The 17,807-nt window shown below is 34.3% G+C and overlaps 1 protein-coding gene across 2 annotated transcripts in view; it reads right to left on the reverse strand.

The window, feature by feature from the left end:
- The window catches only part of PARG (poly(ADP-ribose) glycohydrolase), a 215,949-nt gene that overhangs the window by 83,052 nt on the left and 115,090 nt on the right, over positions 1–17,807 (reverse strand). For both annotated transcript variants that reach the window (XM_037056688.1, XM_037056687.1), the window contains exons 10-12: positions 14,198–14,277; positions 10,755–10,815; positions 5,525–5,600 (exon numbers count right to left, since the gene is read on the reverse strand). In XM_037056688.1, the coding sequence (XP_036912583.1) occupies positions 5,525–5,600; positions 10,755–10,815; positions 14,198–14,277 (217 nt within the window). The remainder of the gene's footprint in view (positions 1–5,524; positions 5,601–10,754; positions 10,816–14,197; positions 14,278–17,807) is intronic.

Raw genomic sequence — 17,807 nt, forward strand, 5'->3', positions numbered from 1 at the left:
GTGAACAGACACATAACAGTAGTAGAAACTGAAGCAGTAATCATAATACTCCCAACACATAAAACCCCTAGACCAGATGATTTCACAGGAGAATTCTACAAAGCATTTAAGGAAGAGCTAACCACTATCCTTCAACAGACTATTCCAAAGAATCCAAAATGATGGAAGGCTCCCAAACTCTTTTTATGAAGCCATCATGATCCTATCTCAAAACCAGATAAAGACACAACAAAGGAAGAAAACTTCAGGACAATATTGCTGATGAACATAGACGCTAAAATCCTCAACAAAGTATTGGCAACCTGCATCCAGCAATACATTAAAAAGGTCGTACACCATGACCAAGTGGGATTCATCCCAGTAATGCAAGGATGGTTCAATATTCACAAATCAATAAGTGTAATACATCACATAAAGAAAAGCAAAGACAAAAATCACATGATCATATCAATAGATACAGAAAAAGCATTTTATAAGGTACAGCACCCATTTATGATCAAAACACTCATCAAAGTGTTTAGAGGGAATAGAGGGAACATTCCTCAACATACTAAAGGCCATATATAAGAGACCTACAGCCAACATCATACTCAATGGGCAAAAACTAAAATCTTTTCCACTAAGATCAGGAACAAGACAAGGTTGTCCACTTTCTCCACTTCTAGTCAACATAGTATGGAAGTTTGAGCCACAGCAATCAGAAAAGAAAAGGAAATAAAAGGCATCCAAATAAGAAAGGAGGAAACAAAACTGTCTCTGTTTGCAGATGACATGATAGTGTACACAGAAAATCCTATAGACTCGGCCAAAAAACTGCTGGAACTAATAAATGAATTTGGCAAAACAGCAGAATACAAAGTCAATATCCAGAAATCAAAGGCATTTTTGTATGTGAACAATGAAACAGCAGAAGCAGAAATAAGAAAAAAATCCCAGGTGATATAGCAACAAGAAAAATAAAGTACCTAGGAATAAACCTAACCAAGGAGGCAAAAGACCTGTATGCAGAAAACTACACAACACTGAACAAAGAAATCAAGGAAGACACAAAGTAATGGAAACATATACCATATTCATGGATAGGAAGAATTAACATCATCAAAATGTCCAAAGCAATTTACAGATTAAATGCAGTATTTATTGAATACCAATGGCATATTTCACAGAGATAGAACAAAAACTTTAAAAATTATATGGAACCATAAACAACCCCAAATAGCTGCTGCAATTTTGAGAAAGAAGAACAAAGTAGGAGGGATCACAATACCCGATACCAAACTGTGTTACAAGGCCACTATAATCAAAACAGCCTGGTACTGGCATAAAAACAGGCACATGGACCAATGGAACAAAACAGAGAGCCCAGAAATAAACCCAAGTCTCTATGGTCAATTAATATTCCACAAGGGGGACAGCAACATAAAATGGAGTAAAAATAGCCTGTTCAACAAATTGTGTTGGGAGAGCTGGATAGTTACATGCAAAAAAATGAAACTTGAACACCAACTTACACCATACACCAAAATAAATTCAAACAAAAGATTTAAATATAAGCCTTGACACCATTAAAGTCCTAGAGGAGAACATTGGCAGGAAAATATCAGATATTTCACACAGCAACATTTTTATTGATATGTCCCCTACAGCAAGGGAGATAAAGGAAAGGATAAACAAATGGGATCTCATCAAAATAAAAAGCTTCTGCATGGCTAAAGAAAACAGTGTTAAAATAAAAAGAGAACCAACTGTATGCGAAAACATATTTGCCAATGATACCTCAGACAAGGGTTTATTCTTCAAAATATGCAAAAACCTTACAGAACTCCACTCTAAGAAGACAAGCAACCCAAATGAAAAATGGGCAATGGACTTGAATAGTCACTTCTCCAAGGAGGACATACAGAGGATCTAGAGACACATAAAAAGATGCTCAATATTGCTAGCTATCAGAGAGATGGAAATTAAAAACAAGCAAGCAAAATATGACCAAAGACACTGAAATAGGAACAGGCTGACAGGGACCAGAGGGGAGAGTGGAGAGAATCACAGGGGAAAAGGGGAAGGACACACATGAACAAGTATAAAGGACACATGGACAATAACTAAGGTGAGGGGTGGAAATGGGAGGGACATGGGGAGGGGTGGGGGGCAGCCGGGATGGGAGTAAAAGACAGAAAATTTTACTTGAACAACAATTAAAATAAAATAAATATTTAAAAAAGATTTCTGAAACCTTGTGTTCTCTAAAGCAATTATGATGTTAAATGACAATCTGAAGTCTATTTTACAAAAGAGTAGAACAAGAATATGAATCTTTTGATATGGAAAAGTTTGAGAAAAAACAGAAATTAACAGAGGGCAAAGCATTCTTTTACTATAAAAGAAATTAGAAAATATTTAAAATTACAACTAGGTAAGTTCTTAAAATGAGTTACCATAGAGAATCATATATATTTGGTTTTACTAAATCAATTTTTTGATTTAGTAAAAAACAGAGTAACTCTTTAGCTTTTATAGAAAAGTAATTTTGGTTAAAGCTAGACCACTAGTCCATCCAACAAAATTAGTTACCTACTACATAATGAGGTCTTTATGGACTGGAGAACTTATGGCTTAAACTTGAACAGTTTAAACCATAACAAATTCAACAAATACTGACTGAGTACTGGGCTGGGGACCACGGGATACAAAGATGAGTAAAACATGCTTCCTGGCCTGACAGCATTTACAATCTAGATGGGAGTCAGGAACATAAGCAGAATGATAGAATAATTATTAAATAATTTATTAGTATTCCTCTGATACTGCACAAATAATACAATTAAATAAAATTAGAGCATAGGAAGGATAGGGTGCATTACAAGAGGACATGTCATTCAATCTGGATTTTGCTGGCATTCAGGCTGAGGGAATAGCTGTGCAAGAACATAGAAAAACCAAATGTAAAGAGCTGTCTGGGTAGAGTGTTAAGCAGATTCCCCATGCCTGGTAGCAATGCACAGTATGAGGGGAGTCACAGTTTTTGATGAGATAGTCTAGGGTCTAAAAAACTTTTACTTAATTTTGAAGGTTCTGGGAAAGATTCCCCCCCAAGCCAAAAAAGTAACAACACAAGGACCTGTGTTTTAGGAAGATAATTCAGCCTACAGTTTAAAGAATAAACTGGAAGAGCATAACATTAAAAGCAGAGACTGATGAGGTGACTACTGATGAGTTTATACAAGCACAGTTAGGTCCTCAAATAGGTTGACTAGAAAGAAAGTAAAGGAGAGACCCAAAATAAGATATAAAATAAACAGCACTTAAATTGAGAGACTGTCTAACTATAATGGTACTGCAAATAAAAATAAGAAATAAAGAAGATTTGAGATTAGCTAAACTTAACTTTTACTGCAACACGGTAAATAGTCAAAATGCAAATATAAGGTTTATCCAACTTATGTACTACTTGGCAACGATAAATGAAATTCATTCAATGTCCATGCTATTGCTCATTTTTTTTAAAAGGCCAACATTTATTACTTGAAATGTATGCCCAGAAATAAATACATTAAATTCAACATGCCTCTGAAAGCAGTCCTTTAGAAAATCAAAGTTTCTACTACTTAAAAAAAGTTCTTAATAAAAAGCTATTACAGGTGAGTAACTAGTTCCAGTACATGAAAATAGCATGTGAGTGCTTCTCTATTTTTACCTAGTCATTTTCCAACCCACTCTAAAGCTACTTGTTCAGATTACTCAGTTTCTGAATTATAACTTGATGAAAAGAGAGAAATGATAATACTCCTTTAGAGGTTCTGTTGTTGCTGCCATTCAGCATAATATAATTTATATGCTACACAAGAAGCTTTGTGACACTGCAATATAATATTCCCTGATCTCCTAGGGATACATGGCATGAACAGAGAGAACAATTAATAGAAGCCTTTAATCTTCTGAAGTTTCATATTTCATCTGTAATACATTCCAGAAAAGTATGGAGAATATCAACCTTGAATGTTGTAAAATAGTTCCTGTTGAACTGTATTGTAATGAAAGCCGGCATTCCTACAGTGCTAACTAACAGTAGCTTTGTTGATTTTGAGTGTAGTAAAACTCCCTCAGTTAATCCAACCAAGACTTTAATGTAGGAAAGAACATCATGGAGATGAAAATGTGGGGAAAAGTGATATTCATTTGAAACAAATTTTAAACATATTTCAAAATAACTGTTTTAAATAGAAGAAAAGGTACTGATTAGATACAAATGTAAAACAATTTTTAAGTACAAGACAAATATTAATTCAGTTATCCTAAGTATTTTTGTTTATTATCTCAATAATCACTACTAGGAGAGATGATTTAAAACAAAATACAGCTTGCTTCTTTGAAGATTTCAATTACAAATATATCTAATTAAAGGAAATGCTAAAAAGAATCTGTATCATTAGGCACTTACAGTATCATATAACTAGCCAAATCCAAATTAATCCAGTCATCTTACAACACTATTATTCAAACAGTCTATTCTCAGGCAACTGCTTTATGTAGGTTCTGACTCAGTATAGGGTAGGGCAAACAGGTTTACAGTTGTGAATACATGAAACACAGAATTTATTCTTTTATTATTATTTATTAATTATTGTATTATTTGCCATTTGAACAACTGTAAACCTACTTTTGTCCCACCCTGTACATGTATCAAATAAGGATTGAAGAAAAAAATATCAGCTATTCCCAGTGTAAGTGAAGTGATCTACAAGATTCTTTAAGATAAACTGATATTATAATATGCTTATAAATGGGATAAGGACATAAAAACACAAATCACTAACATTTTCTCTGATGAGTGATTTGAAAAAGAAATCACTCTGAAGCAAGAGCAAAACATGTGTTCGGGTTAGGTGTTACATCAATTTAGAGCTTGTTAACTCTTTTCCAAAAATATTTTCCAAGTAAAGGCAGTAACACAGATTAATAGCAAAGACTGAGAGATGGAAAAAATATCTGCTCTACAAAAGGGAAAAGACAGCAAACATAGTTGGTTCACAAGGCTAAAATGATTATATATGGGAGAAAGGAGTTTCTTATCAATCAGTTTTAGACGTCTGCCTCCTAGACCTAAACAAGGTTGGTGGCAGAAAAACATCTCAAGCTGGTCATCATTTAGGGCAGAGCAAAAGTCGTTAAAGAAAAGAACAACTGTCTGGTGACAGCTTGTCAAGACCACACTCTAGGAACTTCATTCACTGTCAACGTACAATCTATGTCTGAACCAAGAGACCTGGTGTTGTCCAAATCTTGGGATTTTCTGTCAAAGGCTTTTTTAAAAAAGTGGCTCATGTAAGAAACAGAGACTGTACATTGGCAAGTAACAATATTACCACAGCTGTCAAGATGATGTTCCATGTTTTTCTCCCTTCTGCTATCATGCTTCTTTGTATTTAATTGGCTTAGGAAATAAATAAACAGCTTTCAAATTCCCTTTGCTATCATAAGCTTGATAAAAGTCCCAAACATACACACACTGCTGTGATTCACCTACCTGTAGCATGCCTTGACCATTTCCTTCTATGGTACCTTCGTAAGTGACATGCAGTCGAGTCAGGAATTTTTCACACCTACAATTTTTAAAAAATTCCCTTACTTATTTTTTAATGACAGGTATTTCACTACAAAAAAACAATGAAAATATAAAAGCTATAAAAAAACCCGAAACCACTCCAAATCTCAAAAGCTAGAAACAGATGCCTACTGTGAACATTCTTGGTATAGAGTCTTCCAAAACATTTTCTAATTCAAATATATAAATATACTTTAAAATTCATTTATTTATTTTGAGAGAGAGGGGAAGGGAAGGAGAGAAACACTGATGTCAGGTACAAACATCAATCAGTTACCTCTCACATATGCCCCAACTAGGGTCCAAACCTATAACCCAGGCATGTGCCCTGACTGGGATTCGACCCAGCAATCTTTTGCTTTGCAGGATGATGCCCAACTAACTAAGCCATACCAGTCAGGGCTAAATATACATTTTTAAATTCTAATGAGATAATAGATTGTTTTCTGCTACAAACTATGAAAGTTTCTCTTAAGAGGTGAAAAACTTCTCAATATTTTTTAAATTAAGATCTATAAAATTTTATTATTACCCTGGCATTGACAACCTAAGGAAAAAATATAGAAAAATTTGGTAATAAATCATACATGATTCTCACATGGGCTCTATTTTCACTAGTTCGATAACCATGTGTGTGGAAGAGGTGATGTCTTTATGAAAATACATGCCTTAGAAATTCTGATGTTATATTTTTATATTAATAAAATTGACAGATCAATCTAGCACCTGTTAGTAACAATTGTTTTCTTTTATTTTCATAAACCATGGTCACCCAAGTGTGTATGAAATTCAGGACATGTTCCCCTTTGGCATATTCAATATTTTAAGCTGAAGAGGTTTAAGATGGCAGAAGCAAGGTTACTCAAACCTCCCTTCTTCCCTGAAACAGGCTATCAAACCCTCATGAGAAGTACCTTCCTTATGCTCAGATAAAAGGAGTATTCTAATCTTCAAAGACAAACGGATCCCAAGAAGAATCCTAACAAATACCAGAAGGCCAAACTGTCTCCCCCAGTTTATGACAATTACCTTGCATTCCTTAACCCATTCACGACTTCTACTCTTCATCCAACCTAGCCTAAAAGTACAGACATACATTTCTTTGGGTCTTTATTTCCTTATGAAGGTTCCCACGTCATGTAAAACTCATATAAATTTTTATGCCTTTCTCCTGTTAATCTTTCTTGGTTAGTTTAACTTTCAGATCCAGATAGAGACCCTAAGAAGTTCAGGAAAAACTTTTTCTTCCTCGCAGTGTGTATGTAGCTTACATTTTATTTAAACACTATTTGCATTTTACTAGTAGCATTTGTTTATAACATTTTTTCTTTAGGGGATTCCCCCGCCCCAATTATTGAAAAAGAAATAAAGTATAATTGTAAAAGATGCAATCCAAACTCCCTAAATTATGTAAGAGGGATTATATATTTTTAGAAACAATTTGGCTGAGGAAGTGATAGAGATATAATCGGATCACTGGGTAGGCTAAGGAGGGGCTGTAGGAGGAGGTTGCCCAAGGCTATGGTACACAGTCTAGGATGAGATTGGTTGATAAACTGAATGCCTCCAAACCTGAAGGCACAGGGAATTACAGTCAGAAGATTTACAATAAAGAGAGCAGAGACTGACTCTTGGTCTCTTCTTCCTCAAGGATGCCTGGATGATGGTGCTGCATCTGCTTGTGTTTCCCAAAGAATGATATTTTGGATGGTAAGGAACTCCAGGCACAGCCTAAGATTGGGCTGGCCTGGCAGAAGGTGGCAGGGTTATCCTTCTTTGGGTATTCTAGAGGGGTTGAGATCTGAGGCAGAAGCCTGCCATTCTTCCAAAATTGTGTTGCTTTAATAGTTTATATTGTTAATTTGTAAACTAACCTTATAAAACTAAGATAATTAAAAACTAACAGGGAGAATGATAGAGGAACTCAAGAGTTAAAGAATTTTAGCCTTAAGTGATAGGCTTACATGACTAATTCTTGTTGACAGCTGGTATTCCAAAACTGTGCAGCTTTTGAATAAAGACTCCTCTATCACCAAACCTCTGCCATCAAATTTTGCCTAAAGGTTGGCAGCAGGCAGCAGGACCCCACTTGCTATTTGGTAACAGAAGCACTATTTAATTAACATTTTGCTTTTTTCCTGGTTTCAACTGAGTCCAAATACATTTCAGGCTAAGCTCAGTCCAACAGAATTGAAAGCCTTCAACTCAGAAAGTAATTCAGCATAGGTACTCTTGTAATAGCTTATTTTGTATTAACTCTCACAATAACCCCAACACTACCTTCTTTTACAGATGGGAAAACAAAGCACAGAAAGCTGGTAAGTAACCTGCCTAAGGCTAATAAATGAGGCAATAACGATTTAAGCTCAGGTAGCCTAAGCCATTGGTCCAAGCTCTTAACCAGTATGCTACACTTTTCAAAAAATTACTTTGCAAGCCTTTCATAGAAAATAGTACCACAAGTTTGACTTTTTTAACTTCTTTTTTGGGAGGCAGGGTTCCACTTTCCTAATCATTTATTCCAAGGGATACATGTGAGGATATTACTGAAAAGATTAAAAACCATGATCCAGAAATCTCTGGTTTGTCAGTCAGGACTTTAAAACAGAATTTTCAACTGTTGTCAGCGTTCTCCATAACTAAAGTTGTCAACTTAGAGTACAGTTCTCAATAAAATTATGAAATTGCTAGAAACTGGTATTTGTTTTAACCATCTGCCAACTCCCTGACAGGTATCCCCTTCTGGCCCCTGTAAATTCTCCATTCCATTGTCCCAGGAATCAAAAACATAGCCTATAATGGCCCTCAGTGAATAATTAAGCCTGACTAACATATGTACTGATAATCACAGGGTTAACTACATCATGTCAGAAACTTCTAAATCAGGAAAGCCTCTAACTTCCTGGTACTCATGTAGCCCCTTACTCTTAGAAACACCAACAATCCTCAATCTCTTCTTCATCCTTCCTCTTTAATTGAATGCATGTTTCTGGTTCTGTGGAGTCTGGGAGATGGATATTAATTATACTCTCCAACTCACTTATGAAGCAGCTAAAACAGAACAGAGACCAAAAAATTTTTCTCAAAGTTAGAAAGGATACCAAGTTAAATTCTACCTAGCAAAGTTAAGGGGAGTATCTCGATCTTACTCGGGGTCAATTATCTCACTGATAGAACAGCCTTGCAGATCTCTGCATTTTGACTTACCCCTTTACTCCCGGATGGTAATGTGGCACTTCCACATTAGTGCCAAATGAATGTTAAATGAAGAGTAGAAATACTGAGCTGAATTAAAAAATGAGACTACTCAATGAATTAAAAATGAGACTACTCATTTTATAACTACCCTATAAAATCTACAACAAAATGATGTGAAAAAAAATCTGTATTCCTATTAGAGACTAACTGAAGAACAAAGAAAAGCAATCTGGTCTGGATAGATAACATAGCAGATTGTTACTTTTAGTTCTACGAACCATATTTTAAGAGGGACCAATGGTCTAGGGTATGTAAATAGCAAAGATAAAGCATTTAGGATTCATATTGTATGTGAAATAGAAAAATGAGTAGGTTTTATATGTGTCTGTGTGCATTGTTAGAGGTGGGATGACTCAACAAAGCATTAAGATACATGAAGGAAGGCTAAATGTTAAAGAAAATTAAATGTATTTATTGTAGCTCTAGAAGGAAGAATCAGGAGTGGAGGGGAGAAATACTGGAAAAACAGACTTTAAAAAATTTTTTTTAGAAAGAGAGGAACATCGATCTGTTGTTCCACTTATTTATGCCTTTACTGGCTGATTCTTGCATGTGCCCTGCCTGGGAATCAAACCCGCAACACTGGCATATGGGAACAACATTCTAACTAACTCAGCGACCCAGCCAGGTAGAAAGACAGACTTTTTAAGTGAATGAAAGTATTAGAAAATAAATAACACAAACAGCCAACTGAAGTGCAATAGTGAATCTGCCACCATTGAAGCTGTCTAGTCTCCACCTCTCACTGGTGTTAAAGAATTAATAATATTTTTAGTAGACAGCTAGACCAGATGACTTCCTTGGGTCCCCTTCATCTCTAACCTGCCATGACTCCAAAATGTTGCACATGTTCTCTTCCTTTCACATGTTGCACATGTCATCTTCCAATAACACAATTGGCTCAATTGTATTGTTTTTTTCTTCAGGTGTTTAGTCTTTTACCACCTCAGTAATTCAGTCAGCCTCCTAAACTAAGTTTGTTTTTCTTTCACATCACAAACATACATGTTTGATGAATGAAAACACTGTAGGAATGCCACATAAGCAGATGTGCCTCCTTAAGTTAACTCCCTTAAGAGTGAGTCCCTTTCATCACTAATTCCAAAACAGAACAATTACAAATTAAATTAAAAATTATTCAGACAGTGAAAATGAGATGCACTGGTTAACATGAATGCACACCCAAAATATGCATTTAGTATGTCTAATCATGTGCATTGAAAAAGTTGATCCGTTCTTATTTAAGTGCTTTGGGAATTTGCACTAGATTAGGAAATGTGTTAACTACTCCAGGACAATAAAAAACTTACAAATCTGATGAACTAAGATTGGTTATTGTTCTCCCTAGTATTTGCAGATAAATAATAAGAACAAAACACAGTAAATTAGCAACATCCACAAAATCTGCCAATAGTACACATGGACAGCAAAACTTCAAAATTCTTATCCATCAGACCAAATTCTAGGTAATTACTATTTATATTTTAGTTTAATAAAAGAACTTTTCCCAATCTTGGTCCCCAGGTAAAAAAAGTCTTAAAATATAAACACTAACCAAAAAGGGAGGACAAGAAGGAACATTAAATATTGGTGTCCCATTTAATTAATGTCTTCACACACAAAATTCTTTAACCTAAATAAGACTTTCAAAAGACAAAACTAAGACAAAAGAACAGAAAAAGTCAGTGTTGTAGACTTTGATTCAAAAGGTACATATAACCTTTTTTAACAATGACAGCTATCAATGGGTCACTTATGAGAATAAACTTCCTAGCATAAAGGCAATTTTAAGAGGTTGGAAAAATATCTCTCCAGGGGCTGTAACATAAAATCCTCTATGGTAAAAAGATTCCTTCTAATTCTAAGGTTCCAGGATTATTTTTATCATTGTTACCTTTCCCATTCTGGAAAATCTTCAAGACTCTGTCTTGTAAATGTCACCAACCCAGTAGGTTCTACAAAAGTAACAAAAGAAAAAAAAACACCCCAAATAAGTTTAGATTTTGAAAGATTATACATATATTCAGTAAAGGAATGGGTCTAACAATAGCTATAAAACAATCAGGAAGTGCTAAGCTTAGTGTTGGAATACAACAGAAGATTAATTTAAAATAATTTCCAGACAGTAGGAACTCTTTCTATAAAATAGTTAAGTCCTCAGTAAAAAAAAAAAAACTACACAAATGACAGCACAATAGTAGGAAACTTTGAGCACTGGGACTTTTTAGTGACATTTTCTAACCTGCAAATATTTTTAAAAAATAATTGGGGGGGAAAAGATGCATAATGAGTGTAGCTTACACAACAAAGACAGAGTGGAATTTTAAATCTGTAGATTCCTCTCAAGAAAACTTTAACCTGATCTAAAAACTGGTGAATGTATACACATTATATACACAAACATTTATGTGTGTTATAATAAAATAAAATGTCTAGAATTAAAAAGAGAAAATTGTTGGCACGTCTCTGGAGTTAAAACAGTGAAATCCAAGCCTTAGACAATATGCAATTGTTCTATTTATAAGGTTCCTTAGCCAGAAGGAGAGATTACTGTGCTCTAAATGGCGAAAGAAGAAAGATGACATAGTTTTTAAGTGGCAATAAAGGTAAGAATATCAAACACAGTAAATTTTAGAGGATAAGATCCCTTTTTATTAGGTTTATTTATTTTTTAACTAGTAGCAAAAGCAACAAATAAATCAGCTGGCCAGAAGTAATTTGTTTGATTCAAATCAAAGAATAAACTAAAAAGGTCAGGCCATTTTGTTTTCTTTTTTTCTTTTTTTTTTAAAAAAGCTCTTAAGCAAAGAGAAATATGTCAGGAACTATTAGTGATAATGATGGTAGAGTCCCAATGAAAGCTTAGCAACATTTCATTCCTTTAGATGATTCTGCATGTATTTGCTTTCAGTCAGTAGTAACTCAAAAATCAAATGGAGTGTTTAGATTAGAAAACAGTATTCTGTAAACATGGGTAATAAAATATTATTTAGATACCTTTCTTTAAGACAAATAGACAACATATTTAAAATTCACAACTAAGAAGTCAAACAATTCAAACACTAGAGAAATAATTCTATTAATAGAATTAATAGGAAACTAATGTTAGTATCATCATTCAGTAACTTAGCAGAGAAGAATTTTAACTTATCTACTTTCTCTACTCTTTTGTCTCAGATATAAATATCTTTCACATACACTAGGAGAGATCAAAAGAAATTCATAAATGAATACTGCTGGCAAAGCAAAAAAAAGATAAATATGGTTCTTCAGATATAATTAATAACAAAAATACCTTGAGACTGTGCCTATTACCTTTCTTCCATAATAATGCACCTTTCATGCCAGATTAAGTTATTTTGGTTAACTATATATCTTCATTAATAAATCAAAATGTATACTGCATATGATTCATTAATTTTAAAATACTCCATCTATAAGATATTTTATTTAAAACTACATCGAACATAATTTAATTTACAAAGTTTTAAAATCTTTCAGTCTCACTATTTATGTTTGACAACACTCAAAAGTTGGTCCTGATCGAATTATATATTACCAATTCTAAAAAGCACATTTTTTCATGTATTAAGTTTCTGAAAACAGAAGATATACATGATTTAACTACAAGGACAGAAAAGCAAACTCTGAATTATTTAGGTATAATAATGAAATCCATTCGATTTAGTGTAGAAAAAAATGTACTTATTTTTCTAATGAATTATCACAATTCTAATTTGGTTTCGTGTATCAAAAGCCTGATTGTGCCTTCATTTTCCTTAATATTTCATTAAACACAAAGCACAAAACTAAAAATTGATAAGCTAAGTAATAATCCTCTATCAAAGAAACAAGTAATTTTCCCCTTAATTTCCAAAATCCTAATAATTGATCCTTTAAAAAAGTCTGAACCATGTCCAACAGCAATTCATTTTTCAAAGGAGAAAAATGCCATGTAAGTATACGGTGATGGGAAATTACTTACTAAAGGAAAGATGAGAGAGAGAGAGGAAAAAAAAAAAGACCTTAAAATGATTCGATGCTGTGTTTTACGATAATCCTGCAACCTGGATGACCAAAACTGAAAAGAACTCATCTCACTTGACCAGACTTGACTTGCTGTATTTAGCAAAAGCAAATTCTTGAGACATTCTAGTTTTCTTAATAACTTGCAAGAAAGGCTACCCATTGATAATAGCTAATGTTGTTAAGCATATAACTTCTCATTTAATATTTAGAAATAGCCTATGAGATAATTATCATTCTTTTATTTTATAGATGAAGAAACTGAGGCTTAGAGATGTTAAGCCTCTAAACTGTCTGTAGCCACTCAGCTCTAAAATAAGAGTAGCAATACCAATCTACCCTCACTAGGAGCACTAGATAGATATTTACCACCACTGCCTCAGATGCTACAATTAGCCTCTGGGAAAACAACATAGTCAAGGTTCAACAGAGGAAGACAAGTGAATACTAAGTACAACACACCTTTAATTGGAACGTAATCAACAAAAGAAAAATGCAAACAATATAACCAGAGACATTGAAATTAAAACAATCTAACAATAACCAGAGGGGATGGGGGAGGAGACAGTGGGGAGAAGGATTTTCAGGAACTACTTACTCTCAAGGGCACACGGACAAAACCAAGGGGAAGGGTGAAACCCAGGGAGGGAGGTGGGCTTGGCTGGGATGGGGAGGAGGGGTAGGCAGAAAACGCAGACAACTGTAATTGAACAAGAATAAAGTAATTTTAAAAAATTGATTTTAGACAGACAGAGATAAACACTGACTTATTGTTCCACTTATTTGTGAATTCACTGGTTGATTGTTGTATGTGCCCCTGACCAAGGATCAAACCAACAACTTTGGCATATGGGGACAATACTCTAACCATCTGAGCTACTTGGCCAGGGCCAAGTACAACACTGTTTTATAAGAACTCTACAAAAGGTTTAAAGGGAACACAAAAGAGAGGAATCAGTAGAAAGACAATGAATTAGTTGACTTCTACAAATAAACTAATTGTAATAGTCAATGCCTCTTTAAACAAAGCATGCCAAAAATGTATTTCCTGGTTTAATATACTTTCTTTTGAAATATTATTGTTTTTATTCATGAAAACACATTGTAGTATATTATAATGATCTAATTTCAGAATATATAAACCCTCTACACATAATGTACATTTATGTATATACACATGTGCATAAACTCTAGATTACAATACTGAATTATTTGATTTGGGCAGGAAGGTGTGTTTTGAACACAAAATGTTCTTGGTCCAAACTGTCCCCATCAGTGATAAAAATTATAGTAAGAATGAAAGAAATTTACTTTTCTCTGTGACTCTTCTAAAGTAGCAGAAGAGTGTTTTAAGCTTCTCTGGTTTTCTTGAGGAACGTCCTTCAAACAACCTGAAAGAGATCAAAAATAAAGATTTACAAAGAACTAAATCTATATTACTACCACTGAGTAATAAAAAAAGTAATTCTTCTACAAGGCAATTCTATAATGATAGAGAAATGGCATCCTGAGAGAACTGAAACCAACTAGAACCAGGCTTCTTAAAAGTTGTTCAAGTCAGATGGCACTCTCTAACAACTATGTTGCTCCACTCTACCTTCTTCCAGGGACAAGGTATCAACCATCTGGTCCCCCAAAGTCAATTAAGCCAGTGAGTTAATGCTCGATTATTTTCCCAATGACAAATACTATTTATAATTCACAATATTACTAGGGAGTTAAATGATTAAATAAAAAGTGTTTGAAAAAATCCACATGATTGTTTGCATTGAGGAAGCAGTGAGGGGAGCAACAACAATGAGTAGACTGACAAGTGGATATAACAAGATGTTGAAGGGCTGACTAACCCTTGGTAATTAAATAAGTATACTGTGTGCATGGTAACCAAAACAGTGCCTATGCTATGTCATCTAGTTTCCAGCAACCAGGACTTGTACTACTTAATTTAGTTGTCTTTGAAATGTGGCATTGTTACTGGTAACACATTATGCAATTTATCCTGAGGAAAGAAAAGCAGGGCTTTAGAAGCATATGATCTAAGTAGTTCACTCCAGATTTCAAACACAAAAGCATGCTTTTAGGCACCATACCTACTTTTCCAAAAAGCATTTACAAATTACAGAGAAATTCTGTGTCTATAAAGGATAAGGTATTATTCATCCGCTTCTAGTCATATACCCTGGCAGTTCACTTCAGTAAGTGCCAAAATGGGTAAAATTTTTCATGATTAGAAAAGCAAGTTTATTAACTATGGTAGAGAGGAAAAAGTTATTCCATGAGAAAATCCTATTGAGCACGTAAAATGAATTAGGAAAAGGGAAGGAAATGCAGATTTCAAATGACCTTGTTTTCAGTGATCTGAAATTCTATATTCAGGGTCAGTTTCTGAGAAAACAATTTATATGAATACTTATTTCCTGAAAAGAACATTAATGTCAGAAAGCATCTTAACAAAATCAAAAATCAAATTTTTAAAAGATTAGTGCCTATGCGATGTTTTACTCATCTAAGAGAAATTATTTTAAATGTTTATTATAAATACTCAAAAATTCATCTGTCTGCCAAAAGAAAGGATCTTTGAGAGTGCAGTTTTCAACTTAAGTTTCTTCTGTAATATTGACTAGAAGAGCTTGTTTAAATCAAAATGATAGTTACAATAAAGAAGCCACTTGGCAATTGAATTAAATATCCTGTATGAAATAAGTATGATTTACTAAGTAAATATCTTGGGATCCACTGCAAAATCCCTTTCTAGGTTTACTATTTAGTAGAGGGAAGCAGTATTAATATAAAGGCAACCACCACCTTTTCTTAGAGATGAACTGATGTACTTATACAATTCGATTAAGGAGAAAAAGTTTCTCTTCCACAGAACTGTTGCATTGTGAGAAGAAAATGGCTGCTGACCTTAAGAAATATTTTCCTCAAACATAAAAAGTATCCCTAAGTTCTACATATGGTCAACTGTGTAAAAATCGCCCAAAAGTATACATATTTTATAACCATGATGACAAATTATTAACCTCAGGAGCCTCTTGGGACTACAGATTTACAACCCAAGCAATATGATTTTCCTGGAAGATTTTGTGGCCATTATCATCACCAACTACAAATAAGCACCATTGTTTATTTTGCAGGTACAAACCTTAGAGGTACAAGTCAAGCAGAATCTCAATGTATTCTGTTTATCCATTGTGCGTGAGTTTCAAAACCTAATTTCAAATCACTATGTAACCAAATACGCTTTCCTGGCTTCCTGACGGAGCAGGGAAGTGTGTGGAGGTTGAGGTACAGAGTAAAGGGGAAGGTGGAAAGAAAGTCAAGGAAGATGAAGCACATTTAAAACTCTTATGCCAATTCTCAGACTTTACTGATGAAAACTTTTATAGTACTATGTATAGCTACCAGAATTATGCTGGTATGAAAACAAGTGAAAAATAACATAAAAATACAGGCAAGGCAGCATGAGTTAAAATCACTACAACAATGATGTATAAATTACCTGAGGGACAGCTTTTGAGAGAGAGAAGGAAGACAAAAGAGTGAGGATGAAGCTAGAAAAAAGAGAGAGAAAAATAGAGCAGGAAACACAAAGAGAAAAGAAAGACAGAAATGAGGCTGGAGACAGAGGGAGGTTCTGAAAAACACACAGAAAGACACAGAGAGACAGACTCGAGATAATTAGACTTCTGATAATAATCAAGCACTATCCATTTTTCTAACTTCTCACAACCTTGTTTTCTTTTAAATTTAGGTTTTCAGGTTCTGGGTATGTATCTTTGAAGGTATATTTTGAGTCAGCAGGCATGCATGTAAACATGAACGTAAACTAGGCCATAATAACCCCTCTGCATGGAGGTAAGACATTTTGGCCTTTAACTGAATAATTACAGATTATTAAGGAAAGCAAAGAGAAAAAGCTAGTCAGGCAACCTTATGTTTGTTTTAAACAAAACCTTTTATTTTCAAGGGAATATGTCATTCAAAGTCAATATTTATTAACTGATACTTTTCTTTCCTTACTCATAGAGAGAAAAATAATTTAATAATACATTTCCCTGAAGAACATGTTGATAAAATTACCAAAACTGGATTCTAGACACACACCCTCCCCCCATGGGATTAAGAATTAATCCCATTAGTATACAGTAAATCAAACCCAAAGCACTATAACCTACATGTTAAAATGGAAGCAAATGATAATCCCAAACCCAGCCAGAAAGTAATTCTCGGCTCTTCTGTGAAACACTCTGCCATATGGCCCCAGAAGCATTTTCAATCCAAGGAAGAGGCAGATGTAAGAGCCTCCTGCGCTGACCACTGCCACGGCCCACAATTAATCTTTGACCGCTGGTTTCTAAGCAATCTCAGAAGCATCAATGCTAATCACATTGGAAGCCTTATTATGAATATTTAGGCCCTGAAAGGCAAGCAGGGGAAAAGGTCAAGGGTATTTAACATAACTAAGCAGAGCTGGAAGAACACAACAATAAATTTAAAAAGGAAGACTTATTTAATTTATTGACGTCAGCTTCCCAACACATACTCTTAACCATTTTTCTTATTCAATCAAGTAACTAGTCATACCTCTTTTGAGACTAAATACCCACATGTGAGCACGCACACACACATAGCTCCCAACTGCCAGAAACAATAATCATAAATAGCAACTACGCAAAAGAGAAAACACAACATATTCCATAATCAGCTTACCAAATGGCTCACCAAATTAGGTACTTGGTATTTCATAAGTGACATAGAAAAGGGAATTTTTGGTTGTTTCCTATCTCTGGAGAGTACTTGGAGCATTTTGTTCTTGAGAGGAAGCAAGACATAATGAAAGAGCACAGAGTTTAAACAGAAGACAATATTCAAGTCCCAGTTCTGCTGACAAGTTATTTACTGAACTGTTAGCATAGAA

The sequence above is a fragment of the Sturnira hondurensis genome, unplaced genomic scaffold, assembly GCF_014824575.4.
Source record: "Sturnira hondurensis isolate 20B ecotype Veracruz unplaced genomic scaffold, ASM1482457v3 Scaffold0009125, whole genome shotgun sequence".
Taxonomy (NCBI): domain Eukaryota; kingdom Metazoa; phylum Chordata; class Mammalia; order Chiroptera; family Phyllostomidae; genus Sturnira; species Sturnira hondurensis.